The sequence below is a fragment of the Seriola dumerili genome, unplaced genomic scaffold (assembly GCF_002260705.1).
Source record: "Seriola dumerili isolate Sdu_G_001 unplaced genomic scaffold, Sdu_1.0 BDQW01000073.1, whole genome shotgun sequence".
Taxonomy (NCBI): domain Eukaryota; kingdom Metazoa; phylum Chordata; class Actinopteri; order Carangiformes; family Carangidae; genus Seriola; species Seriola dumerili.
The window spans coordinates 1,910,794-1,938,357 of record NW_019174328.1 but is presented as its reverse complement, the minus strand read 5'-3'; the positions used below and the strand labels follow the sequence as shown (position 1 = coordinate 1,938,357).

The window sequence follows — 27,564 nt, the reverse complement described above, 5'->3', positions numbered from 1 at the left end:
CTTTGTTCCTCTCAAATGACACATTTTGTTTTAAATGTTGTCTTTGAATCCACCAAAGTAAATATATTAATATCACTGATGCTGCTGAATAGTGTTTTTTCTAAATAACATTCATACATACACACATATGCAAGTCTGTTACAATGAAGTGATTAAAATGAGCACATCTGATATCCCTTTAAAAACAGTGCCTGTACCTTTAAAAATGAGCCATTACACATTTAATGATAATTGTTAATAATTTTCCCCCCGCAGAGTGTTAATGAGATGACTGACCTGCTGTTAAATTATGCTCTTAAATTTCCTGTAGATGCCCGCTGCTGCGGAAGCTGGGGAGCAGTGAGTAGTGGAGCAATGAACCTCCTCCCCCCGGCCAGCCAGTCAGCCCAGCAGCAGCCACTGGAGCCGCACACAGCAGCGCGTCTATGGGACACTGAGGACTTCATCTGTCCGCCCGGAGCCGCGCATACGGGACACACGCTGGTTTATACAGCGACTGTCGGTCTGAATTTATTTTTTGAAATTTTTCTGCCGAAGGAACTTTTTTTTTTAATCGCATTTTCATTCAGAAACTTTTACTTATGGTTCGCGAATATGGGGCTGAGTTGTGGTTTCTCTCGGGGAAACATGGTCGTGGCGGTGGTGCTGCTGCTGTTGCTGGGAGGTAAGGTTCATCATCAGTTTTATTGTGAGACCTCAAGCTGGAGGAGCGCTAGAGGAAGTTGGAAACAATTTTAAATATATGTTGCACTATATGTTTCCAAATGTACAGTGGCTTACATGAAACAGATAGGGCCATTTATGAAAACTCAACATGATAAAATAAAATAAATAGTCTCTTAAATTGTTAACCCAAAAGAAAACATTTTATTTTGTGTTTTCTTTCCTTCCTCTGTTGAATCATTATCAGTTCACCTGACAGCTTCATTCTTTTTTTTCTTCTTCTTTTTTTATTGAGCATCTTCTTCATCCCTTGTCCTCCTGTCAGTCAGAAAGGCTGTTACTTGTGGTGTAGGCACATCAGAAACTAAAATATGTGTGGTTTGGGATGCACTTTAAATTCACAAAATGTATGATTCTCTGCAAAAAAACAAATAAAACAGATAAAACAGGATAAAGAGAAATAAAGAGAGGAAAGATTTCTGAGCTGCTGCAAACAGAGCCAGTGGACCTGGAGTCTAGATGGCAACTGATAATACACATGAAATTGGCTGCTCATGTGCAAAGCTAAATTGCTTTGCTAAATTGCAACATTTTGGAAGCTGAGTGAGTTTTTTGAGGCTTTAACCGAGAAAAGTATCGAACACAATGCCAGCACCGTTTCACGCTGCAAAAAGTGAGCTGGCTGGCTGTTGCTGTTATTTGTGGTATGGCACATTGAGACCTAGTGTCAAATGAATACAGCCATATATCATAATATTATAATCCCCGTTCACAATCCCACAGCCCAACTGTACCAACACTGTCCTCCCAGTGCAGTCTATATTTAAAATGTCTCTCATAGCTCAGGAGTGTGCAAATCTCAGTGTGCAGCAAGTATGTCAGATGTGATGCTTGGATAAATATAGGCCATCGTGTGGAATTCCTGAATTTGTGTTTGGACTTAAAACTGGTCTTAACAGAGTTTACTATCAGTGCTTTTTTTTCCCCCAGTTTATCGTCACAGTCTTTAGTTTTCATATTTCATGTCTGCAAAAGTGGGCTCACCAATAAACTCCGGGCTTAGACGTAATCGCCCGAGGGAGCAGTTTTCTGCAGAGTTGTTAAAATGATGAATGAAATTTTTAAGGTGCCACGGTTGTGTGTAATGCTCTCTGATTATTTTTCATTGTGACAGACAGCGGGGTTCTCAGCAAAAAGGAGCTGAGGGACGTAGATTCACCTCACAGATACAGGATGATGCTCCTATCACACACACACCCTACGCACATTTACATCTCGGTCCTGCTTTGCTTTTTTCTACATGTATTGTCAGCGAAGCAGCCATTTCTCCTGATATTTATAGATGGACACAGTCGGTCTAGTTCGATTTCATGTGTCAAGGACGAGATGGTAATTAAATGGGTGCTGAAATCTACACCCCTGCGTTGAACGCGGTGTCCATCACCTGCCTGTTTTGTTGGAACAAAAGGCCTGGACTTGTTCAGAGAGGAGAAGGAGCGAGCCGCAGGCAGGTGTGCAGCAGCTGCTCCTATCTCTGGGCAAACACTGGCTGTTTGTTTTCTTTAGGAAAATATCGCCTGTTATACAAGTGCACACACTGTTCAGATTGCAGGTCGGATCTTAACTGGCCTCAGAATGACACATGAGATTGATTTTGTTGTGTGCGTTCAGGCTGTTGAGTTTGTCTCACTTTGGGAGGATGCTCTGACTGTTGGCGTCAGTAAAGAGTTTGACCATTTCCTGTTTTACACTTCTTGAAAAATCTTCTTAAATCACCGAATTATTTTACAGATTAGATTTTAGATTCGATATTAGATCTTATATCAGTTTTCACAACACGAGGCATTTCATACTTGCTTGAATCGAAGGAGTGGTTGTGTTGTTTGTTTAGCTCTTAGAAAACAAAAGTTGCAACATTGAGTGTTTGGTGATTCACATCATCACTGTTACAGGTTACTGATTAGTTTAGTTTCTCTTGCTGAGGTAATCAAACAAAGGAAATTGGCAATCAGTGCTCGCTATAAGAGTAATCAGCGTTTTTAAATGTGGCTGCGACGTCGCGCTGCACTTACGAGTAGAGCTAAGTAGAAGAAGTGAAGCAGTTCTAGAGTTGGAATTAGAAGCTGGGACTTCTCTTTGCTCATGAGATTACATGGAGCTGGTTTCAGTTTGGACACAAACATGTTTTCTTGTAGTCGTTTAGGAGAAGATCCAAGGCACTGAGGTCTCTGTTAAATTTTAACATTAGTAAGAAGAATGTGGACTTTGGTGTGCAATTGAGAGATAACTGAAATGACCTTTGATTGAACAAAAGTAGGCCTTCAGAACCAGCACTGAATAACCTTTATTGAAATGAACCAGATCCATTTAACAGACACTTCTGTGTAATCCATCACCTCTACAGAACGACCACAGATGTTTTCACATAAAAGCATTGATCGGTTTATCTTCCGCCGTGACCTTGCTACTGTATCTTTGACCCCGCCTCGCCCTCTGACCTTTGAAACCTTAACCGAGTGGTCATCCTCAGCGTTGACCCCCCCCCTCCGTCCCAGAGGAGGCCACGGTGGCAGCCTCTTTAGCTGCTCCTCCTTCTCCTCGCATTAGAGTGATGATTTTCATCAGCATATTCTGCTTTTTGAGAAGGACCAGACCAATAAATCTCATTTGATACATGCTGCTATTTGATTTAGCTCCTTATTACATTACAAGACTCAGTAAAGGTTCTGTCTTGTGTCGCCTATGGATGCCTTATAAATCTGGTCAATTTTCCGCTTGTGTTGTCACTACGTCTCTTTTAGTATAATTGGAAATCATAATGTTACAAGTTGTTTGTTGAAGAGTTTGTTGTTTATACAGCAGGGCTTTTCTTCTTCTTGGGAGGAAACTCTGTCAAAGCTGTTTCTAGCAAAAAGAAACTTGATTCCTTTATTCATTTAAAATTTTGGCATAGAACACACGCCTCACCATGTGATATAAAACCACAACCATCTGGCCTCAGCTTCCCTCCATTCAACCCTCCCAGCAACTGAGAGCTACAAATGCTAAGAAACTCTGCCAAGGAAAAATAAGTTTTTAACACTTTTTTTTCTAGCAGGAAAATCAAAAAATAATTTAATGAGCAACAGTGAACACGAAACGCAGCTAAAATCATCAGCGTCATCCTGTCAGGTTTTATCAGGCTCAGAGCCGTGATGCAGCAGTTTCAAAGTTTGATATTTGGACTTCTCTGTTATAGTTCCTCCGTCTGCCAGCTTATGCATTTATTAAATCATCAAAATGTTGGCATAAAATGCATCACCCCATTAGGTTTCTGACCAAACTGGACTGGTTGGATTCATTACCGCACAGTCCCAACCTCTGACTTTTGGACTGTTGCTTCTGCTGCTGCTGGCGTTGCATGGATGCCGCTCCTACCTGTCAAAGCTCTCTGTCTGATCCTCTAGTCAGTTCAGGGTCACACTTCCCTCTCATGCATGGCTAGAATCTAATTTGCTGTGGTGAAAGGACAAGGAGACATTGATTGAAATTTCGCCCTCGGGGCATTTAGTCCTCTCGTTTCACATGGGTCTTGACAAGTTATTTTCCAGTCGCCTAGCCGTGCACGCTGTGTGTTGTGACCCATCATTTAACTGACGAACAACAAAGAACAAGCTCATTTGAATCCACATGGTCCGAGTGACACTGCGCAACTGAATGTGAGGGATATTACTATTTTACAGGTATACAATCTTTAATAATGAAAATATAACTTTCTAATTAGTTGCTATCCAAGCAAACCAAAACATTATGGAGATAACCTTCCGGGTCAAAGATACAGTACCAAGGTCACGGCCTCTGTGGTTCTTCTTGTGGAAGTGATGGATCACACATAAGTGTCTGTTAAGAGGATCTGGTTCATTTGGATAAAGGTTATTCAGTGTATTATTTAGTGCTGGTTCTGTAGACCTACATCAGGTCTTTAAACTGCAATAATCATTAATTAACCTCCATTTCAATGAATCAAAAGCCATTCCAGTTATCTTTCAATTGCATATTCTTCCATAAGTCCATATTCTTCTTTTCCCATAGACCCCAATGCTTCTTATCACAAAGAGGATGTTTTCTGCTCACCCCTCCTCCACCAGCCCCACCCTGACTTCCCTCTGTGTCCATTTGTTTCATCCTCCACTTTTAAAGAGGTGGGTAAACATGTCGGAAATTATTTTTCCACCACGTTCCACCACCTGCCTGTGCCAGAAACTCTGAAAGCTTCGAATCTACTTGTGCCGGAAGATCAGAGGATCCATCCTCCTGCCATAACCCCCCCCCCCCCCCCCCCCGTTTCCATAACGTGATCCATCATCTGCTGTGAAACCTGATGTGGTGACACACAATGTAGCAAGGAGATAGAGAATAGTAGTAATGTTACTGCTCATCTCAACAGTGTCATTTTTTGTTTTTGTTTGAATGAATGTGGTGAAGATTTAATGATGCTAAAATGCTTCATAATCTTCTGCAGCACTGCTAAGGTGTACGCTGGACAGTCCCACAATTAACACATTTTATATTTAATTCATCAGAATTTTTTTAATATATATTTCATTAGCACAACAGACCATTTTATACAATGTCAAGAACATTCAATATGCAATATGTATAAGATATAACTATCTATGCGTGCCTGCTGTTAGCTTTGCTACAGTTTTCACTTTATTCCAGCCTCAAATATCTCAACAACTATTGGATGGATTTCCATGAAATTTTGTCCATGATCCCCAGATGATTAATAGTGGTGACTCATGATCTTCTTAGATCAATATGTTAATTTGGCCAGTACTTATACGTGCAAAACATCACAACATCGGAGTGTTAGCATTGAGAGCATGTTAGCATTTCCCTGTGCTGAAGTACAGCCTCAGAGGCATTGGTGTGGCTGTGGACTCTTAGTCTTACACTTTCCTTTGACACAAAGAGTGAACACTGGATTAGTTTTTAATCTCGTTAAGAGTCTGTTTCTCTTGGTAACGATGATACAGATCTTTATGTGGATGTTGTTAATATCAATATATTAAAAAAGTGAGATTCTCAAATTCAGTCATCCAGTAAACTGAAACCTTCATGAAACCTGTCACGGAGTGTTTATGCAAATATAAATGATTTTACTTTATTTTGCCACAGGCAGTTACAGTCTTTGCCTGCTCTTGTGTACACGACTGCTCTGATGAGGAGAGAGATGTTTTATCAAAGCAGTCAGATGACTCAAACTCAGTCTGGAGCTGATGCACCACGTGTTCAATTTTTGATGCCACTGCCCCCCCCCCCCCAGAGGAATTCTTCAACTGAATTTATACTTGCAGCAAACCCCTAAGGAGATGTTCTATTAGATTTCTTGATGACTGATGAACATGGTTCATTGGATCTCAGGTCTTGTATTATCTGAGGGCTAATTGGATTACATTACAGGGTAATTGATTATTATGTTACGGTATGCATCATGACAAACTGAGTAATCTACCTGGAACCTGACTGCACCCTCCAAACTGGGATCAGATATCATATTACTCTGATGAAAAGTTTGATGACTGTATCATCATGACGGGAAATGACTTTCTTTCCTCCATTGCATCTCATTGTTTTGTGATTAAAAGCACTGCATTCAGGACTATATTAAATCCAGGTTCTGGATCCAGTGTGGTATGACTGTGCATACCGGGACAGGAAACCAAGAGGGAGAGTTTTCAAAATATTATGATCAATAAAAGCTTTCATAAGTGGAATTATAGCCCAATGTGCAGCTTTTTAGTTAATTGAATCCTTGAGGAGAACCATTCCCATAACTGTTACATCTTTGGAGGCAGAGTAATTGTGATAGGTTTCAGAGCGATTATAATATTTATTGTATTTATATCACCATTATATAACCGGGTGATATGCTCCTTAATGCTGCTCGCTACAGCTGCTTCGTAATAGATGATCGATCCTACTAAAATGTGGATGTTGATGGAGCAAATTGTGGAGCTGGCTGTGAAATGAAAGACACACTATAGATGTAATATGTCTGTGGCCATGCAGCTTAAACAAGTGGGTCCATGTTACGTGCAGCAGAGATGATTGCGCACATGCAGCCCTCAGCCTTTCTCCTTGTCTGTCTCATCAGTGGAAAACAATCAGCATCACTGTTGATTAGTACGGTTATTGATTGGTCTGCTGCCAGATACACGGCCTTTCCGATGGGTCGTTACTAGGGACTGATGCAGCGCACGTTGACCTTGGGAATCAGAGGGCATAAGGGCTGAGCTCTGCATGGCAGGAGCTCCAGTCTCCGAACAAGATTAGTGAGGGAATGAATCACACAGCAGCCGGGCCGGGTCACCTCTCCTGATCTGCCCGTGCTCTTGACGAGGATGCTCGTTGAGGACGTCTGAGTGGGAGATCCATGTTTTGTTTCATTGAGGCTTCCACGGAGGTAGATTAGTAAGCTTGTGGGTTCCTCCAGCACATGAGCTCATAGCTGGTAAATCTATCAGCCGAAGCACGCATCGAGCTAATTGAGTTCCTGTCTTTGTCTGGGACGACGGAGAGGGCGTTCCACCCTATCAGCTCTGACCAGTCCCAGACACACTGTGGCTGACTGAGCGTGTGGTTTCAGATTTTGTGATGAGTTCTTGTCCTTTTTGTCCTTCCTCTGTTAAAAAATGAGACAAAACAGACGCAGGCCATAATAAACTCAAGGAAATTGCATTCATCAAAGACGACCAGGAAGAGCATACGCGTATCGATGACCGACAGGGTTTTCCGTTGTTGTTTTTCATCCTTGCACAAGTCAAATTTCACTATCCACTCAGCAGTACATGATATCTATTGTAAACATGGATTGCTACAAGAGTCCTCCTGTTCAAACACTGGCTTTGTTTGCAAAATTACTTACTCCAGCTTTTGAAGAAATGACACTGCATGTTGCAGCGGAGGATCAGTTTTATAGGTGCTGTAAAAGGTTCTACTCATGATGGTAATGTTTACACACTTTGAGTTATGGCACGTCAAGGGAAAAACAGCTTAATGTTAAAATCAGAAGAAGATTTTTCAGTGTTCCCAAGGCACACAACATGTGCTGCAGCTTTTACTTTTAAAATCATTACCCGTGCATGGTGTTAAGAGGTGAAATGTCATTACTATCTGTGTTTCCGTCATTCTTGTGCATCATTTGGTGAAGCTAATGAGTCATGCTTTGGAAAATCATCATCATGGCTTCACAGACAAAAGATGCCATTTGCTAAGAGGGGCCTGCTTGATCCATTCAATTAATTAGTTTTGATATAAACTGCTTGCTTTCTGTTGGCTTCGGTCCTGGAAAGAAATTGAATTTTGAATGATATAAACGAATTGTGTTGCATGGGGTCCAGCAGCCAGCGTGGCTCTGAGCCAAGGTCTGCATTCATAAATGCGTATGGCTCCCCTTGGTTAACACGTTGGACCCTCTAGTTTTATTTGTAGAGCTGCTGTCATCTGCTCTGTTTGATTCATGACTGTATCATGTGTAAGATTTCTGTTGATTAATTATCCTTATTTATCTAATAAAGTTCTGTAGAAAGATTTTTTTTTTAGCTTGTTAAAAATACAAATGAACAAATGGATGTTCAACATCTCATCAAATCAGTGCAGACATTAGTCTAATAATGGATTGTGATAAATATCAAGGAGCAGTTTTCCACTTTTCCTGTCAGCTTGTGGCCTGTCAGTCAGTATGATTATGGCTCCCTCTAATGGCAATGTTAGGTACACAGCTGGACACCTACACTGAGGTCGCATATTATTATTGTTTCACTTCCCCTATTTTCTCACATCACATTGTCTTCCTTTTCTGTTGTATATCACCATTGTTCACCTGCAGCACATTCAGAGTTCATGCGCATATTTAAAGTGTTTATATAACATTTAACAGGTTATATTACTGTAGTAAGGCCGTCCATCCATGTTGAACCATTTTGTTTCTTCTTCCCATTGACTCAGCGTACTGTGCTGTATTATTTTGCTACATTAGAAGAAGGAAATATAGTGTTCCATGCCCAGAGTACAGAGGTGTATGTCATTGAATAAATATTCTTAGTCCCTCCATTCGGTGCAGCAACAACATCAGTACACACATTGGCCTAATCCAAGCTAGACAACAAAAGGTCAGTAGAATTATTGAAACCACCTGCACATTTTTGTTCAATTTAAGAGGGAACATTAGGTCATCTTCTCCTCATGCTTTAATGTCAAAATGTTCTGGTTTGTTATCCACAGCATGATTTTAGTTTAGTTTAGTTTAGTTTAGTAAATAAGGACGATGTAATTTAACATACCGCCAAAACAAAACCTGGCACTGATGTGTTGCACAGAGTTTATAGCTAATGCTAATTTTCAACTCTTCCCTAGTTGGGCTTTTACAGTGTAATTAAAATAGTCAGTTTCCATTATCTCTTGTTTAATATCATCCTAAATTGACTTGACGTACTGACGTACTGTGCTTTGCAACTCAGGAAGAAACAAACATGGCCATTTTAATCATCCTAATTTAAATTGTGGGTAAATACCATATCCATCACTCCAAATAATTTATCTTTTCTCAGATGAATTTTCAGATTTGTTCAAAGGTTTCTCAGAAATGATAATCAAAGAAACATAAAATCAATGAAGAGCTGCTCTAAAGGGAGAATAGAAATGAAAATTCTTATGTGGTATTTTTATTTTCACTTTTTGAAGCCTTGTCAATCAGTCGTTGGACTCTATGTTGTCTTGATTGTATCACAACTTGCAAATAATAGAAAACAGAAAAAAAGATTCAGTACAACATGTGGCAGATTAAATCCTGTTTTTGACAGCAGCCCCATAACAAACCCATTTTGTGTGGCATCTGGCAGATCTCTACACCTAACTGTGCTCAAATGAGGCCTCGATACACGAGCACCAATGGCTCTAATTTGGTTGTGATAGATTTAGGAAATGGGAAGTCCTCCCTAAAATGTTATCCAGCATGAAACTGACTCCCCTCTATCCCAGCAGGATTAACAAACAAGTGGCTCGCTGTTTGTTTTTGTTTCATGGGCACTTTTAATAAAAAGGGGCTGCAGCCTCCCTGGGTGTATCTCCATCTCTATCCTTCAGGAAGGACGGCCACATTTTATCCATCAGCTCAGCCTCCTGTCATCTAAGCCCCACAAAATTAAATCAATGTCTGAAACCAGAGCCAATGCCTCAACTGCACCAACAGAAATAGAAAATCTAGTTTTGCTGTCTGCTAATGACATTAGTGCGTTCCCTAAATGGTCGCCTACTGTCGTCAAAGAGGAACATAACAGGGATATAATTACAGGAGGAACACTCGCATCTCCATTTTCCTGTAAAACACACAGCCTGCTATAGCTCTTTATGGATTACCCCCAACACATATGTGCGCACACACACACACACACACACACACACACACACACACACACCCCGCACTCCCCCTCTGGCAGGTAATGATTCATTTATCCTCCATATCATGTTATCCCTTGTAATTAAACTTCTCAAGGTGAACGCAAGGAGAATCGGAAACCACATGTTATTGACCACATGAGAAATTCATTAAAAGAGCTGCATAAGTGTCATTTGAACCCTCCTTTCAATTTCCGCTAACGGGGGATGAAAGATGCATCAAAGGAGAAAAAGAAAAAAACAAACCTGTCATATTCCATGTATGTGTTAATTTGCATTCGGCAGAGATGTCAGTGGGTATTGTTGTCACAATTAAATATCCAGAAAGAGATGTTATGATAACTGCTGTTTTCCTGCTCTGTAATAAGACCGGCTCTCAGCAGCAGCAACGTCGGGCCTTATTATTCAGTTTTCCTTATAGCGAGTATGACTGAGTTCCCCTGTGCTTCACTTGGCTGCCTGTTCTGAAACATCTGGTTATTTCATGTCTTCTTTCTGCAGGATCGACAGGGCTCTACTTCCCACAGAATGAGTACATCGAGACGGTATATGTCGGCCAGCCGGCAGGTACGCCCATCCTCCAGGTCCACGCCATGCTGGACAGCGACTCCGAGCGGCCGCATTTCTACCTGTGCTGGAGCTCTCTGAGACGTCCGGCCCACAGCTCCTGGTTCCACCTGGACGTCCACACCGGAGTACTGTCCTTGAACAAAACCCTGGAGGAGAGCGACTTCGCCTTCCCAAGTGAGTTGGGTGCAAGCATTTCCATGGTAATGTATATTCCTATATCAGTGCCAGGTGTGCCGTACACATGAGAGTAAATTAGTTTCTGGACGTTTGTGCTCTTTGCATACAAATGATGCTTTGGCTCTGTGTTTGGGTTTCAGCCTTCAGGACAATAATGTAATTGCATTCAGGGGGAAAAAGAGTGCAATCAACAAAAAGAGCACTGTCTGAGATTAAAATGAAAATGCCTTTTGTTTTTGTTTTGGCTGTGCATCTCATCAGATCAACATTCATGGTCTGTGAAGAAGTTGGTCCTGCACGCCATGGTTTTACCCAACTTCTCCAAGAAGTCCCACTGCGTCAACAGAAACTCCCCTCGGATCACCTTGGACTTTGTCAACGCCACGTTGCCACAGTGTGCTCAGACAGATATGAAGGAACTATGCTTCCCGCACAGGGACACCTCCAACCCCCACATCATGGAGAACAGGTTCCCCGGGGCCCTACGGCAACTCCGACGCCTCACCAGACTCAACGTCTGCCCCAACTACACCATCACTTACAATGTGGAGTCAGGTTAGACGCATTACTGAGAGAGTTTGTAACGTTTGAAATAAGAAATAACACATTCATCCTCCTACAGATGAAAAGTTGAATTCACAAACCATAAAATGCACCAATGCTCAATTCAATACAGTCAGTGGTTTTACTGCTACAGCCTGACATGGTCTGGTATGACCAGTAGCTATAGCAGTAGTATGGTTGCTAATGTTACCTAGCATTAGCAAACTTTAGGTAAATATTGCTGTATAACACGCAGTACTGAGTCACTTTGCTTACTGTATGACTGTAGCTAAATGCTACTATACCATGAAAGTCATTGTAGCCACATTGGCTGCTGTTCAGTAAAAGTTACAGTCTTGTTTTAAATCACGCCGGTACCATCTCTGACTCGGCTGACATGACCTGTGTTCTTCCTCTTGTCGACAGATACCCCAGCACCATTTGCTGTAAATGAGAACACCACAGAGCTGGTGGTGACCGCCCCGCTGGACCGAGAGGAGAGCGAGTGCTACAGACTCCTGCTGGTCTGCACCGTCCAAACAGAGTTGGTCATCACCAAGGTGGAAACTTCACTGGACGTTTTTGTCAATGATGAGGACGACAACGCACCGTATGTGAACGGGACAGACACAGCAGACATTGTCATCAGCTTCAATCGGACAAAGGTGAGAAGACTAATCTAATCTAATCTTAGACTAGAAAACACTGAGCAGCTTTAAAGTGCTGGCTGATTTTATCTTTACTTTAGGATTGAATTTCTCACTTTCTCGTTTTGTTTTTCCAGGGCGGCTCTTTTGGAACCTTGTTCGTCTTTGACAGGGATTTAACCCCCATCTATCCCATAGACCAGAGTCACAACAAGTATGTGGGGACTCTGCTCAATAGTGACCCATGGCTAGATAAAACCTTTGACATAAAAGGCACCTTCAGTGAAAAGAAAGCTGCTCATGGAGGCATTCGAGAGACCGTCCACGACTACCGTGAGTAACACAGGAGGTTCTAATACCAAAACACTGTTGTGTTGAACACACATTTTACATGTGTACATGTTGTTTTTCTTTGATTTTAGAGCTTGTCCTGAAGAGGAACCTGTATGTGAATGAGAATCGCACGGTGCAGCTGGACTACCTGGTCAATGACACCACCTACCCTGGTCTGGAGGGAACAGTGTTGCTGCACTTCAACGTCACCATCTTACCGGTCCAGATCCGCTTCGCAAACATCACGCAGATGTTCACGCTGACACGCAGAGCCTCTGTTTATGCACAGGTGCTCATGACTACTAACCAGACAGATCCACAACTCCCTGTTTATCCTGCTGCTGTCTTAAAGAATAGGAAGACATTTTTTCAAGTCAGCCACAAACATTATTTACATGCCAATGTTATCAGTCGCTGCAGTTATTCCTCCTCAACATAGTGACTATGCTGCTAATGCAATTTCAATGTCATTGATGGACATTAAAAGATGCTTTCTGCAAACTTGCAGAACTGCAGAATACTCACATAGTGTGTAGTCTTTCCCTCATTAAAGCCTCTAGGTTGTAGAGAATTGAAGGTATCGATCCAAAAAAATCCCCTTTGGCAAAGCTTTTATCAATATCTCTCCCTCGATGGAGGTCAGAAGTTTCAACTCCCAAAGAACTGTAAAGGAGAGACACTGAGAGAGCATTAACTGAGAAGGGACACAATAATTCACATCCTGGTGTTTTATTCCAGTCTGCGAATGTGTTGTTGTAGGCTTCTGGTAGTTTTACCAATATAATTTTGGGTGTAGCAGGAGACAGAACCTTTGACACTCAATTTCTTGCCTGAACCTCAGTGGTTTAAAAAATAGTTTTTATAGAATTGTTATACTGAGCAAAGTTGTCACAAAATTGTCTTGTGGTGTGTGGCAGCAACATGTGTGATATTTGTGTGATATCTGCCAGCCAGCCAAGCTGACAGCACATGAAAATAACTCGGCAACAATATGACAACAGCATTTCCAGACAGTTTAACAAATATAATTGATTAATTGGGCGTCACGGTGGTTGCGGTGGTTAGCTCAGCAAGACGGTACTGGATTTAAACCTTGCATGGGTCTCCTCCGGCTTCCTCCCACAATTCAAAGACATGCAGTCTAGGTTAATTGGTGACTGTGAACATGAATGGTTGTTTGTCTCTATATGTCAGCCCTGTGACAGACTGGCGACCTATCCAGGGTGTACCCCACCCTCGCCCAGTGTCAGCTGGGATTGGTTCCAGCCTCCCTGCAAACCCCACGGAATGATGATGATAGGCTAATGAATGAAAAAATGAATTCATTTTGAGGTGTTTTAGTACACACAGTAACTCGCTTTTAATAGGATAAGATTTAATTCTGAAAGTTACAGTGTTGATTCTTTTCACTAGATAGAAACCATAGCCAATTAAACATCTTGAAAGTATGACTTAGTGCTGACTCACTCTCAAATATACTGAGACTGCCACCTGCTGGAAGTCCTTCCACTTAAGTTACCTATGTATGTTAATGGTCCATTTCCTCTCAGGTTGGCAGAGTCTGCGTGGAAAACTGCCAGCACTTTGATGGATTCTCTGTCTTGTACCGGCTCGAGGTGCCAGATAGGAACGTGTCTGCTGACTTGCAGTCCTGCTACGCAGCCATAAGCATCACCCAGGCTCCCGACGAGATGTGGGGGGTGCTCTATGTAAACGACTCGGGCGCCTTACGCAGGCCCGAGTGTCAGGACCTGCAGTACCTTGTTGTAGCTCAGGAGGAGCACACACAGCAGGAAGCCAGCACGCAGATCCACATCCTACTGGATGGTGAAGGTGAGACTGGAACAACCGGGGTCCAACATCTCACAGGGTTTTTAAAAGGAAGTCTTCATGTTCTAATCTAATCTGTGATGATCATCCATTAGGTAGTGATGCAGTATCACTTGCTGTTATTTAGGAGACAGCTGGTGTTTGACTTCCTAACTAATTTAACACTGTCGTACACTGTCTTTTCAACAGTTTTCCCTTCTCCCAGATGCCTTTCAAAGATTTGGTTATGTGTGTCTCTGGCTCTGTTGAATATAGCAAACAAGGCCGGCCAGGAGAGCCAGCAGGTCCTGTCCTGTGCAGAGAACAGACGGCGAGGAGACTGTGAGTCTGTCCGAGGCCTGGGGGCGACAACGGGGAGATGCCAGTGGAGGCAAGGCACAGAGAAAGGTACATTTTATTGAATTAACACTTACCTTCAGCAAATAAAAGCCGTTTGTTTGCAATCAAATAGGCTTTTAACATCACTGAATCATGTCCATATTAATTATGAGACCTTGGAGTAATTGAACTAGAACCAAATGAGAACATGACTGAGAGCACGTCTCCCTCAGCTGTGGCAAAGGAACAAATTAAAGGCAAAGATCCGGCATGTGTGTCCTTTCAGTTACATCCTTTTGCGACTGGAGGCAAGACTCATGGAAAAATGTGGTCTTGATTTTGATAAATACAAGCACTAAGAACACCACATGATGGCCAGAGCAAGTCCCCATAGTGATGTATTGTTGTTTAAACCGATACATTTTCAACCTTAAGGACCTTTAACATCAAGACAAGCTAACCAAACTTCAGAGTTAGATGTCAGTCTGGTGTGATCTGTTTTCCCACTCGCCCTTTTCATTATTTCAGGAATATCTGAAAACTATTCAACCTGCTCCCCTGACCTGCGGACATGCCCCGATAGTTTTTGTGATGCAGTGGAAAGCAAAGATACGTCAATATGCCCACAAGACTGTACAAGTATGAAACACGTCTTTTCCTGCAAATAATTAAACATGAAAAACACAATTTCTATTACATGCAAATCTAGGCCTATAAATAAGACCATGTTGACTATTTTTGTCTGTCTCTGAAGAGGAAACTGTGATCGGAGGTCATGAACGAGGCTTGGGGAACGGGATCAAGGCTGGCTATGGAACCTGCTACTGCTACTCTGAGAAATGCTTCTGTGAGAAGGAAGATATTGAGGGTGAGTCGTCATAAATCACACAAAACTGTTGGTGATAAACTGAAATACTGTCCCCACAAGGTTTTGCGTTACATCATCTCAAGAAAGAACCAGACAGTGATAACTGCTTTATTGAAAAATGACAACATCCTGTCCTCCAGAGGTGATATGTGACGACATGTGCAAGACCATCATCGCCACGTCTCTGCTGCTCTCCTTCGTCGTCTCCATCCTCCTGTCCTCATACTTCATCCACCGGTACCACAAGAACTCACCCAAGCCTCCGATCGCCTCTGCAGAGATGACTTTCCGTCGGCCCGCTCAGGCCTATCCCATCAGCTTCCCTGCTAACAACTTACGCCGGGGCTCACAGGAATCCATCGAGACTGACACCTTTAAAATACCTGTAAGCTGCTTCTTTCAACCTGTGACAAGACTCTTTTCTTCCCTCTATATTGTGTGTTAAACTCAGAAATGTCATGTTATTCCAACAGGAGGATCCAAAATGGGAGTTTCCTCGTAAAAACCTTGTACTTGGCAAGACTTTAGGAGAAGGAGAGTTTGGGAAAGTGGTCAAGGCAACAGCTTTCAGGCTGAAAGGAAAAGCAGGTTACACCACAGTGGCTGTGAAAATGCTTAAAGGTAAGACAAGCCAACAAATACTGGAAGAGCCTAGAAGTGATGGTGATATATGAGGAGGGAATGTCTGAAGAGATGAATGGTTTCATCATTACAATCCCCGCTTTTCTTCCGTAACAGAGAACGCCTCGCACAGTGAGCTGCGTGACCTGCTGTCAGAATTCACTTTACTGAAGCAAGTCAACCATCCGCACGTCATAAAGATGTATGGAGCCTGCAGCCAGGACGGTAAGACCTCAGTCCTCCTGCCATCCTCTGTCAGGGCATGTGTGTTGCACATGGAGTCTGAGCTCTGAATTTCTCTGAATAGGTCCATTGTATTTGATTGTGGAATATGCCAAGTATGGGTCTCTACGCAACTTCCTGCGCGAGAGTAGGAAAGTTGGCCCCAGCTACATGGGCAGGGACGCCAACCGAAACTCCAGCTATCTGGAGAACCCAGACGACAGGGCGCTCACCATGGGCGACCTGATCTCCTTTGCGTGGCAGATCTCCAGAGGCATGCAGTACCTGGCTGAGATGAAGGTACAAACTAGAAAAAGGTTATGCTCTCTGAAGTATTTTGCAAATGTTATGGTTGCGGACAAAATACGAACACAGAAAGATGCTGAGAGTTAAAATGGAAGAAGTTCATGTTTTAGTGTAAGAGCTGGATGAAGCTGAAATAACAGTGTAAATGAAGGCAGCTGTGGTTCAGGCAATGGAAGGAGTTGACTGAACACAAAGAGATGAATGTATTTTTGGTTCAACAGCTTGTTCACAGGGACCTTGCAGCACGAAACGTCCTTGTAGCTGAAGGAAGGAAGATGAAGATCTCAGATTTTGGCCTTTCCAGAGATGTGTATGAAGAGGACTCATATGTGAAGAGGAGCAAGGTAAAGAAACCAGACAGAAAATTACAATGTTTTAGTTTTATTTACAACAATCTTTTCAACAAAAATATAACAAGCTTTGTCTCTGTTTTCCAGGGCCGTATACCTGTGAAATGGATGGCAATAGAGTCCTTGTTTGACCACATTTACACAACACAAAGTGATGTGTGAGTATAATATAATCATTTAAAGGACAGTCTCGACATGTTGGGCAATAATGCTTTATTGTTCAAAGGTAGATGAGAAGATTGATACCAATATCATATCAAATTTAAAGATGATTAGCTTAGCTTTTAGCTTTGCATAAAGACTGGAAATAGAAGAAAACAACCAAGATAATAGAATCTGCTTACCAGCACTTTTAAATCTCACTAAGCAATAGCCTACATTATATATCCTTTGTTATATAATAATATAATGAACCAGATCCAGTTTTTACATTTCAGTTTTTGTAACAAACTAAAAATATCAGACAGAACAAGGCTAGATATTTCCCTATGTTTCCAGTCTTTGTGCTAAGCTAAGCTAACCGGACGCTGACTGAGAAAGCGAACAAAGATATTTCCCTAAAAGTTGATCTATTTTCCTTTAACACACAGATTTAAATATTCTTATACTCTTGTGTTTTCTTCTAAGCTGGTCCTTTGGTGTGCTACTGTGGGAGATAGTGACACTGGGAGGAAATCCATACCCAGGTATCGCCCCTGAACGCCTCTTTAACCTCCTCAAGACCGGCTACAGGATGGAGAGACCAGAGAACTGCTCGGAGGAAATGTAAGATCTGTTACGCTCCACGTTTCTGGGGAGAGAACAATTACGCCCCCTCCAGCACATTGACAGACAGTCGGTTGTGGAAAATGATTCTGTTGGGAGGATTAAATGATGCTTATTTCACCCACAATGAAATATTTTCCTCCACAGGTATAACCTCATGCTTCGATGCTGGAAACAAGAACCAGACAAGAGGCCAACATTCTCAGACATCAGCAAAGAACTGGAAAAGATGATGGTGAAAAGTCGGGTATGGTGAAGCTATACAATACATTATGATAAGTTATTCATAATCTTCATCAGGAAAATATTAAGGGAGAGCCTATTAATCAGCCTCACTCCGTGCATTACTGGCGCAATGTTGACAAACTCGGTGATGCATCACTGGGATCTGACAGTCTGAAGTTAGTGTTTTTCAGCTTTCCGCTCCTTTTGGACTTGCAGCGAGCCCACAATGAGCAGTATATCATTTCTGCTGGACAACATGCACTGCATAAGCACAAACACATGCTGCGCCTGCTTCACTGAATGATCTGTCACTCTTCCCAAATGTTTTAGATACCATAATTAGTGTTTGAAGAGCAATCCTAAAATGTGGCCTTGGGCAGCGTAATCACAGAGCATTCCAGTCAGGCTCCTGCTGCTGAAGGGAGGCTAAATATAGAGCATTTAAGGACATAGGGAATGCAAACATCCCAGAATGCAGCAGGCTAGTTCTTCACTGTTATCAAAAGAGAGGTAGTGGATGAAACAACAAGAAGGGTTTTGCACATACAGTATGTCTGCAGGGTCTTTCAGTCACCTTTCAGGCCTTAGTGTGCTGAGACTCCTCTCCTCCTTAATCAGCCTAATCACACCCTCGTCTGCTCTTGTCAGGATTACCTGGACCTTGCGGCGTCCACGCCAGCTGACGCCCTGCTGTACGACGACGCCCTCTCTGAAGAGGACACACCACTAGTGGACTGTAATAACGCCCCTCTCCCTCGAACCCTCCCCTCCACATGGATTGAAAACAAGCTCTATGGTAGAATCTCCCATGCATTTACTAGATTTTAGAAACAGGACACACAACACAAGCTCTCTTTTTTGGCAAGTTGTGATTGGCTTTTCCATAGTCAAGTGTGCGTGACTGTGATCTAGGCATGCCTTTTGCTGATTAATGCTGACATATCTCCCATTTCATCGTAAATGAGAGGCTCAGTGAAAAAAAAAAAGATCTTGTGTCTTGATTTTATTATTTTATTTGGACCTGCTTCTAATGTACATGAATGCTGAACCAAAAAAAAAAATGCCACATTTGTAAATACTGAATATAACCATCATTCTAATTTATATGGCACTGCTCATACTCGCGCTTCATCTGCATTTTATTTGTACATAGCTCAATTTTTTCATTCCATCACACTCCATTTGTCACCTTTTCATCATTTGTTTGCATTGGACGAAACAGTGTGTAACATTTGAAACAGGTCCTCGCTGAATCAATCACTCACCGTGGTTTCAATTCCAGATTGTTTTAAATTTCTAATGTGTATCAGCTATTGAACTATAATGATTCCACAATGCTGAACAGAGAAACAGTAAGGCTTTTGAATGCAACTCTCAAGTGACTTTCTGAACAGATACAGGAAGGCAGCCATAGGTAAAATACAGGGAGCAACACGATAGCCTCGATACATCTCAAAAATGCCAATAAATAATAAATAATATTATCTTTCATTTTATCTAGCATACACAAAGCCATAACTTTACACCTCAGAGAGTCAGATCAGGACTCCTTTCAGAGACAGGCACTGCAGAGTTTGATTTGAGAGCCTTACTGTCTGCACGCTGTTTATCTTTCACTGAGTGCAGAAAAATGATATGTTCTCGTTTTTAGGCATGTCATACCCGAACTGGCCTGAGAAGAGCCCGGTACCGCTCAACAGACATGATGCCACTAATCCAGTCTTTACAAGATATGCCAATGATAGTGTTTATGCAAACTGGATGGCTTTGCCTTCACCCGCAAAAGCTGTGGACAAGCTCGATAGCTAAAGACAAACCAACACTGTAGAAAAGATGACAAATCGGTAGATGTATATATTTCTATGAGACTGTACATATACAATCTGATGCTAAAGTTGGTTCCCTTTTATTTCTGTTGCATGGGTATTCAAGGTTTAAAACTGAGGTCATTTTGCTGCAAAACTGGCTGGATCAACATAGACCATGCTTCATTCTGCTCTTCAGTATGTTAATTATTACCTCATGGGTCATGTTGGCCAAGTTGTATCACTGCATGACTATTGTACCAGATTGTATGTCAGTGTCAATGTCTTTTAAGTGCCTGTGCCGCTTCTACAATAGCCTCCAATTATTAATGTGCGACTGTGAAGATCTTGTTCCAGCCCAGGAATTAAAGGGGACGTCTTTACCATCACCTGTTGTTGTAGACAGCCGGGGGTTGAGTGGAGAAAAAGCAAAATGCTGAACTTGTTCTGAAAATGTAAAGTTTCTACTGTAGGAGGATTGTGCTCCTCAAAAATGTCAAAGACCCATTTTGTGTTTCTCCCACAAGATGTTTCAAAACTGTTGTTGCCAAAGAAAAGTAACACAGACTTGTTCAGTGAACGGTTTTCTTGTTTTTTTGTTCTTATTTCTTTTCTTCTTTTTTTTTTTACATGAAAAATATCAACTAGTGAGTGCTACTCCAGTGTAAGGACATGAGAATTAACGTAGATTGTAACCATGTCCTGTGTCAGACTACAGTTCACTTTTTCATTCATTGTAATTGCAAACTTTGTGGAAAAAGTACGATTATGTAAACTAATGAGTGTTATCATTGTTATGTTGTTATTATTTGATTATGTTCCAATTAATAATAAACATTAAAAATGTGCAGTACGTCTGTTCACCTCATATCTCTGAAAGTATAGTAAGCTTCTGTTCTGTTTTTTGTTTTTTTTACAATCAACAAAATGCAACTTCTGTTTGGTGGTTGACATGATTTATTATTTTCATAATATTAAAATATAATGTTAAGCGTCAGTTCACCTCCAGACATCATCTGTTCATTATATACTCTAGTTTGCAGAAATGTTGATTTCTAAATCATTATTAAAAAATCACAGTAGTGGCCTGGCAAGCATTTGTCTACAAAAGCCATTTAATGTGTAAATATTCAGTGCCGCTGAATAATGAAAATCTTGTGTGCCTTTTCCAGTTCCACTGAGTCTCAGCTCTGCTCCACTCTGGATTTGGCTGTAAGTAAAGCTGATAAGGATTTAAATTTTTTTTCCAGGTGTTATAGGAAGAGATTTGCGTTTAAGCACAATTTTAATGTAATTTAAACATAAAATTCAATAATTCCTGTTTACTTTATAATTTAATTGATATAAATGGTCTGGTTAGGTTTTGAATAAAAATGTCTTGAGTAGGTTGGAAATATTCCTGAGATGGTATATAATAGATTCTTATGATAGTAAAATATACATATAATTGCATATATAATTGTACCCATCATCCCTTCTTCCTTCATCTTTTGCATTATCTTTATTTTGACCATGTTCAGTAACACTGAAATCACAGCAACAGGTAACATTTGTAACTCTTGTTTTCACAGCTCTGAATCAGCTGATTAACTCTTTTGTGACTGAGGCACTTAAACACATCTGTCAGTAATGAAAGAAAGAGGAAGAAAATGTAGTTTAAAAGTTTGATAAAAAAAAAAATATCTGTGACATACAGTGACAGACAGTGACTTTAGTGTCAATGCAATTAAGAGTTGTCAGCTAATGCATTGGCACAGATGAGAAAAAGTACAGACAAATAGTAAATAAAGTAGTAAATAAAAAGAAGATAAAATATAATATCTGGGACCTAAGAAATTGTTTTAATCTTTTTAATGATCAGTTGTTCTCAAGAAATTAATAATGTAATTAATATGTACAATAAATATGATGTGACCTTAAACTATAATCATAATAATCCTAATAATCCTAATAATAATGACGTTATTATTATGAACAAAGATCTTCAGCGTGTTTGGTGACGACATCCCCTCCTACAACTCCGATTGGTTACTTGTTGACCGGAAGTAGACTACGACCCACTCTTTTCTCTTTGCTCCGTGGCATTTTGCAACACAAGCTACCTGCGGTGGGTGGTTGTACACGGAACCCACGGCCCTACGCGCAGGCAGGAATGGACAAAGACGGGAACAGGTGAGTAGTTTTTTTTATCTTTATACCTCATAAGCAGGCTCTGTAACTGCCATAAAATAACACGAAAGCGTAGTGAAGCTCCAAACGTCGCTAAGCCAGCTGCAGAACCGTGCCAATATCCGGTGGGGATTTTTCAAAATAAGTGTACACGAAATGTTTGCTGTCACAATTTCCAGAGGGACAGGTTGTGCTGAAGATTACCCAGGTATCACTTTTCACGTATCATTGTGCAAAATAGCTACAGTGCAATTTATATTACAGAATAATGTGACACACTGTGACACAGTTGTTATCACCAAAATATGTGTGTGCCGCACTGCTTAATAACTTCACTGTGTATAGTTGTACTTTGTATGATAAACAAGGCAACAAGCCAGTCTGAGGTGGTCTTTCCAATCACTGAAACTCATGACAAAGCAGATCTGTTCATTTTAACTGAGGCATCAGGCTAGTTTCTTATGGTAACCACAACAGACGCTGTCTAATAATCTAGGAACAGTAAAGTGAAGTCACTGGAATTTATGAGTCCCTGTTGATGTATGAATGTGTAGTCTGAGTTTGTTGCCATCAGACAGAGGAGACATTCATACCAATGTGATGGTATTACTGTGAAAGTTTACTGTAGCTTCTTCATCCTTGTCCTTTTTTCTGTAAAACATTATCTGTTGTATCGATGTTATGACTAAACTGGGAGTTTCATGTGAATTTTTTTTAGCACAGGAGGGTGTTACACACTGAAAGAAAGGGACCAAGCCGCAGAGATTGCTATTTAAAGTCACTGACATTTCAAAGCAGAAATCCTCCCATGTAGTTCAGCATGAACATAAAATTCCATGTGTTACAGACTTGATTTGTGCTATGCTCTGTTTCTTCTGAAGTTTACACTCTGCAGGCTTAATGTCTGTCTCTGTTTGCGGACCGTACTTTGGGAGAAATATGGGCACCTTGCAAAATATGACTTCCTTTTTCACTGGCTCACTTAAATTCTGCATGAAAAATAGCCCAACAAGTATTTCTTAAAGTTCAGATTTTGTTATTAGTTCCTCTTTTATTGACTGGTTAAAATCTTGAGACCTAGCAGAATGGCTCCTTGGTAAATATTTTTTTATGTTAGTAGTTATATTCTCAAAAATGTCTCAGGTCATGCTTTATTAATTAAGTATTTATATTTGATTTTGTGGCAAGTTAACATCAACCCTAACCCTGAAAGTCTGTATTGACCATGGCATTAAAATTTCCTTTTCATGAGGAAACACAGTGTTGGACTAGAAAAGGGAAATATTTAGGTAAAAAATAAGCTGTCAAATTCAAATGAACTTAATTGGCTTGAAAGTTTAAAAAAAAAAAAACAATGTTGCCAAAGCATCAAAATACAGTTGCCAAAACGCAACGAACAACCCCAAGATCATTATACATGTATATATTATTTTAATTTCAGTTTTCACCTTTGCTGTCAAGCTGCAAAGAAATGATTTGATAACTACTGTAGATTCTTGAAATGTTAGAGCAATGGTGTCCAGCTGGCGCTTTGGACTCAGCACCTTGCTGGTTTTCATTAGAGCTGTCTAGAGACTGATTTACACCTGTGAGGCCAGGTGATGCCTGTGGTTGTCAGGATTACTTTGTGTGCTGAGGGCTGGAGCTGTAGGTTTGCGTGACCTTCAAGAAACAATTGTGTGTGGTATGTGGTGGATAAGATGAGGCTAGGATAGATACTGAGGATTTTTCGCCTGACATTAGAACTGAAGAAACCATTCAGAAAAGATATCTGTAAATAACAAGATTATCAGTAAAACAACCTTCAGTACTGTGGCTGTTTTGGACATTTTGTCCTCATGTTACAATCTTTCTCTACAAGATTCCCCTTGGCACTAAATTTTTTGTTGCATAGCGGAGAGTGTCGCGCTTTTATTTTGAAGAGGAAACTGTTTAACCGGAAGTCAAGCGTTAGCAGCTTGCTAGAAAAGCTTGCCCACCAGTTTCCTCTGTACTGTTGTTTAGCAGAGAGCTAGTCGCTGTGTGCTAGCGAGGACAGCCCAGGTGTAGGTAATTCCTCATGTCTGTCTTTCTTCGGGTTTAAATCTGAAATCTTTAAAAAGTAAAATCTTCGTAGAAGTTTGCCATTTATTGAACATGTTGTTAGAAAAAAATGTTTTATTAATTGATTGAATTAAATTGTCAGTGGCACGTTGGTTGATTACTAAGGTTGACTGAGTGGTAACACAATGTTATTTTCTGATTGTCTGCTGATCCCTGCTGTTTTAATCTGAACCAGAACATTTTATCTAAGACTTCATGGAGGTTCCTTTTATGTTAAATTTTTTTTTTGTCTTATTGTGGATTTGTGTGATTTTTCCCAGGTGATCATTGCATGGATTCACACAGGACCAATGTTTGAAGACTCTGATTCATTGGAGCCAAGTGCTGCGACCTTCACAGAAAATGACATAAGTGGCCCTCCAAATCTAGAAGGTGGTGTGCAGAAACATATTGTAAGTAATGTGATCTGAGGGGAAAGGGAATGCAGACTTTGCAGCTATAGCTTGTATGTGAGCGTGATGCCCAGGCGGGGGTTGCCGCTCCAGGGCCGGGTCCGCTGGCTCTTCCTGGGGCTTTTCCTGCTGCTGGTGCTGCTGCTGTTTGCGTACCTGCTGGAGTGCACACCTCCGGCAGACGTCAGCTTGGTCCTGCCCGGGCTAGCAGGAGAGACCTATGGAAAGGAGTATTACCAGGCCCTGCTGCAGGAACAGGAGGAGCGCCACCTAAACCGTGCCGCCAGTCTCAAGCGCCAGATCGCCCAGCTCAAGCAGGAGTTGCAGGAAATGAGTGAGAAGCTGAAGCTCCTGCAGGACAAGAAGGAGCTCCCCGGGGTGCAGGGCCTGGCCGACGCTAAAGACCAAGAGCCGGGAGATCTGCTGGAGTACTTACACTCTCAGATCGACAAGGCTGAGGTTAACACAGGGGCGCGCCTGCCCAGCGAGTACGCCCTGGTGCCCTTTGAGAGTTTCACCTCATCCAAGGTGTATCAGCTGGAGATGGGGCTGACGCGGCACCCGGAGGAGAAACCTGTCCGCAAAGATCGCAGGGATGAGCTGGTGGAGGTCATCGAGGCCGCGCTGGACATTATCAACAACCCTGATGAGGAGGACGGCGTGGAGGACGACATGCCGATGCAGAGACAAACCTACACAGAGGGTCACTTTACTGAGGGTAAGACACACTTTCTACCTAAATTCAAAGTATAGGATAATGAGTGTAGCTGATAAGTTCTCAGTGTAGCATTGTTTTCCATATTCTTTTATTTTGCAGGACTGTACAGGACCGAGCGAGACAAAGGGACACTTTACGAGCTCTTCTTTGCCAAAGAGGAATCCAGCAGCTTCCGCCATGTCACGCTCTTCAGGCCTTTTGGTCCCTTAATGAAAGTCAGGAGCACATCTGTAGAAACATCAGGAATGATTATTAACATCATCGTGCCGCTGGCGGGCAGAGTAGAAACTTTCTCACAGTTCTTACACAACTTCAGGTGAGACTGAGCCAGAAACTCGCTGACTGCTTCACATGATCCAGCATGTTCAGTTGTTGACATTTTGGACTGGTTTTCATCACTGTTGTGAAATAAGATGAAACCTTAGAGTGTGTGTTTGTAATTAATTTGACAAATGTATAATATACGTTTTCAGGGAGGTGTGCATACAGCAGGACAGACGAGTGCATCTCACAGTGGTTTATTTTGGGCAGGAAGGTCTACAGGAGGCGAAGTCATCATTGGAAAAAATGTCAAGGTCGGTCCTTTTGCTGAGAAACTGCTTTCCATGTGCTTGTGCTACTGTTCATGTGCCTGATATGTTATATGAATTATGTTATATGTCAGGGAGGAGAGCTTCTCCAATTACACCCTGATCCCAGTGAACGAGGAGTTTTCACGAGGTCGGGGTCTGGACATCGGAGCCCATGCCTGGAAGAAAGGCGACGTCCTAATGTTTTTTTGTGACGTCGACATCCATTTTACACTTGAGTTCCTAAACACCTGTCGTCTCCACGCTGCTCCGAGTAGGTTTTATCATGCTGTTTCTCCGGTTTATTAGATGTATAGTCTGTCTGAACTTTTTCAGGCTGAAAATACTTATTTCTGTGTTGTAGACAAGAAAGTCTTCTATCCAGTGGTTTTCAGTCTGTACAATCCTGCCATTGTCTATGGAAATTTGGAGCTGGCTCCACCCATTGAACTCCAACTGGTAAGGACTGTGAAAGTTCGAATGTGACGTGTGGAAAGATGCTTTTTTTATTCATATAAAACTTCAGCCAAAGGTTTGGTGTTGATGTGTAAGTGGTCATCTGTTTCACTTCAGATTCACAAAAAGGATGCTGGATTCTGGAGAGATTTTGGATTTGGAATGACGTGTCAGTATCGCTCAGATTTTCTAAATATTGGTAAGGACTGATCGTTTGATAAGTAATACTCAAATGAAACTCAAAAGCTGTTCATGATTCTGTTGTTAACATCTTGCAAATGGATTTTATTCCTCCAGGAGGGTTTGATCTGGAGGTGAAAGGCTGGGGTGTGGAAGACGTCCACTTGTACAGGAAGTATCTTCGGAGCGACCTGATCGTGATCCGGACTCCGGTGTCCGGCCTTTTCCACCTGTGGCACGAGAAGCAGTGTGCGGACGAACTGACGCCCGAGCAGTACCGCATGTGCATCCAGTCCAAAGCCATGAACGAGGCCTCCCACTCTCATCTGGGCATGCTGGTTTTCCGCGAGGAGATCGAGGCGCACCTGCGCAAACAGGCCTTCAAGACTCAGAGCAAAACAGAGGACTAAGCAAGGCTCCGCCCACCCAACGTCATTCCAACGTTAAGACTGAGAGGTGCTGACAATATTAACACATTACAGCAAAGACGTGTTTACATGGATCCTTCTGCATTTCACTGCACAGCTGTAGACAAATGAATGTACAAAAAACGTTGATCAATGTAAAACTTCACAACATGGTACAACTCTTATTGAGGAGCTACAGCAGAATCAAACACAAGCACATGATCAAATGAGCAACATTTAACCTGCTGAAGGAAAAGTTACACGTGTAGAACAAGTAATATATCTCTTGGATTTATGTTGACATTGTGTTTTTACATACTGCAGTCATTTGAATAAGCATGCAGTTATTAAGCCATCCTACCTGCTTCAAACATGGCACCCGACTTGTAAACCAGTTTCTTCACCTTCTCCGCTGCTGAATGTGACGTCAGCCGGAAGATTCCAGCTGCGTCTTCCAAAAGTGTGTCAGACAAGCCCAACCAGCTGTCAGCGTTTGGAATGGCTTTTTAATTGAAAAATGAAAGTTTGAAAGCTGCACTTTCTCAAAAGGAAGTTTAAAAAAATGTAAGTCGACCCTACAAGAACCAGTAAATTTCTGCTGGTTATCAACTTTAGATCAAAGCAATCTTTCACTTTAAACAGTATATTAGCAGTTGTTTATGGAGCCATACTGTTCTGTTAATATTATATATATATTTATATATATATATAAATATATATATATAGGTTGGCATCGTGGTAAAAAAGGGACCTTTTTGTGCGTGTTTTNTTGCTCCTGGCTCTTTCACTATTTGATCAACATGCTTCTTTGTTAAACCGACCACTTGGAAACTCATCAGCAAAAGAAGATAGTGACCGACTGTCACATAAAACACGCACAAAAAGG

The 27,564-nt window shown here is 41.6% G+C and overlaps 2 protein-coding genes across 5 annotated transcripts; both read left to right on the top strand.

The window, feature by feature from the left end:
* The first annotated feature begins 564 nt into the window (after positions 1 to 564).
* Positions 565 to 20,568, top strand: ret (ret proto-oncogene). 2 transcript variants are annotated; one of them, XM_022743728.1, is made up of 20 exons: positions 565 to 664; positions 10,606 to 10,848; positions 11,113 to 11,406; positions 11,821 to 12,059; positions 12,179 to 12,374; positions 12,464 to 12,663; positions 13,925 to 14,207; positions 14,460 to 14,591; positions 15,051 to 15,161; positions 15,277 to 15,390; positions 15,531 to 15,775; positions 15,864 to 16,011; positions 16,129 to 16,236; positions 16,319 to 16,533; positions 16,761 to 16,883; positions 16,977 to 17,047; positions 17,517 to 17,654; positions 17,802 to 17,901; positions 18,528 to 18,675; positions 19,531 to 20,568. In XM_022743728.1, exons 1-20 carry the CDS (start codon positions 595 to 597, stop codon positions 19,686 to 19,688), a joined length of 3,336 nt encoding a protein of 1,111 aa, XP_022599449.1. In that variant the 5' UTR covers positions 565 to 594; the 3' UTR covers positions 19,689 to 20,568. The 2 variants fall into 2 exon arrangements, with proteins under 2 accessions (XP_022599449.1, XP_022599452.1); XM_022743731.1 differs by lacking the exon at positions 19,531 to 20,568 and having other exon boundaries at positions 18,528 to 19,032.
* A 1,184-nt stretch (positions 20,569 to 21,752) lies between these two features.
* On the top strand, positions 21,753 to 27,389 carry csgalnact2 (chondroitin sulfate N-acetylgalactosaminyltransferase 2). 3 transcript variants are annotated; one of them, XM_022743740.1, is made up of 8 exons: positions 21,753 to 21,856; positions 24,217 to 25,066; positions 25,166 to 25,382; positions 25,540 to 25,641; positions 25,731 to 25,909; positions 26,000 to 26,094; positions 26,221 to 26,290; positions 26,389 to 27,389. In XM_022743740.1, exons 2-8 carry the CDS (start codon positions 24,415 to 24,417, stop codon positions 26,679 to 26,681), a joined length of 1,608 nt encoding a protein of 535 aa, XP_022599461.1. In that variant the 5' UTR covers positions 21,753 to 21,856; positions 24,217 to 24,414; the 3' UTR covers positions 26,682 to 27,389. The 3 variants fall into 3 exon arrangements, with proteins under 3 accessions (XP_022599461.1, XP_022599459.1, XP_022599460.1); XM_022743738.1 differs by having other exon boundaries at positions 26,209 to 26,290; XM_022743739.1 differs by lacking the exon at positions 21,753 to 21,856 and adding an exon at positions 23,858 to 23,902 and having other exon boundaries at positions 26,209 to 26,290.
* Positions 27,390 to 27,564: the final 175 nt, after the last annotated feature.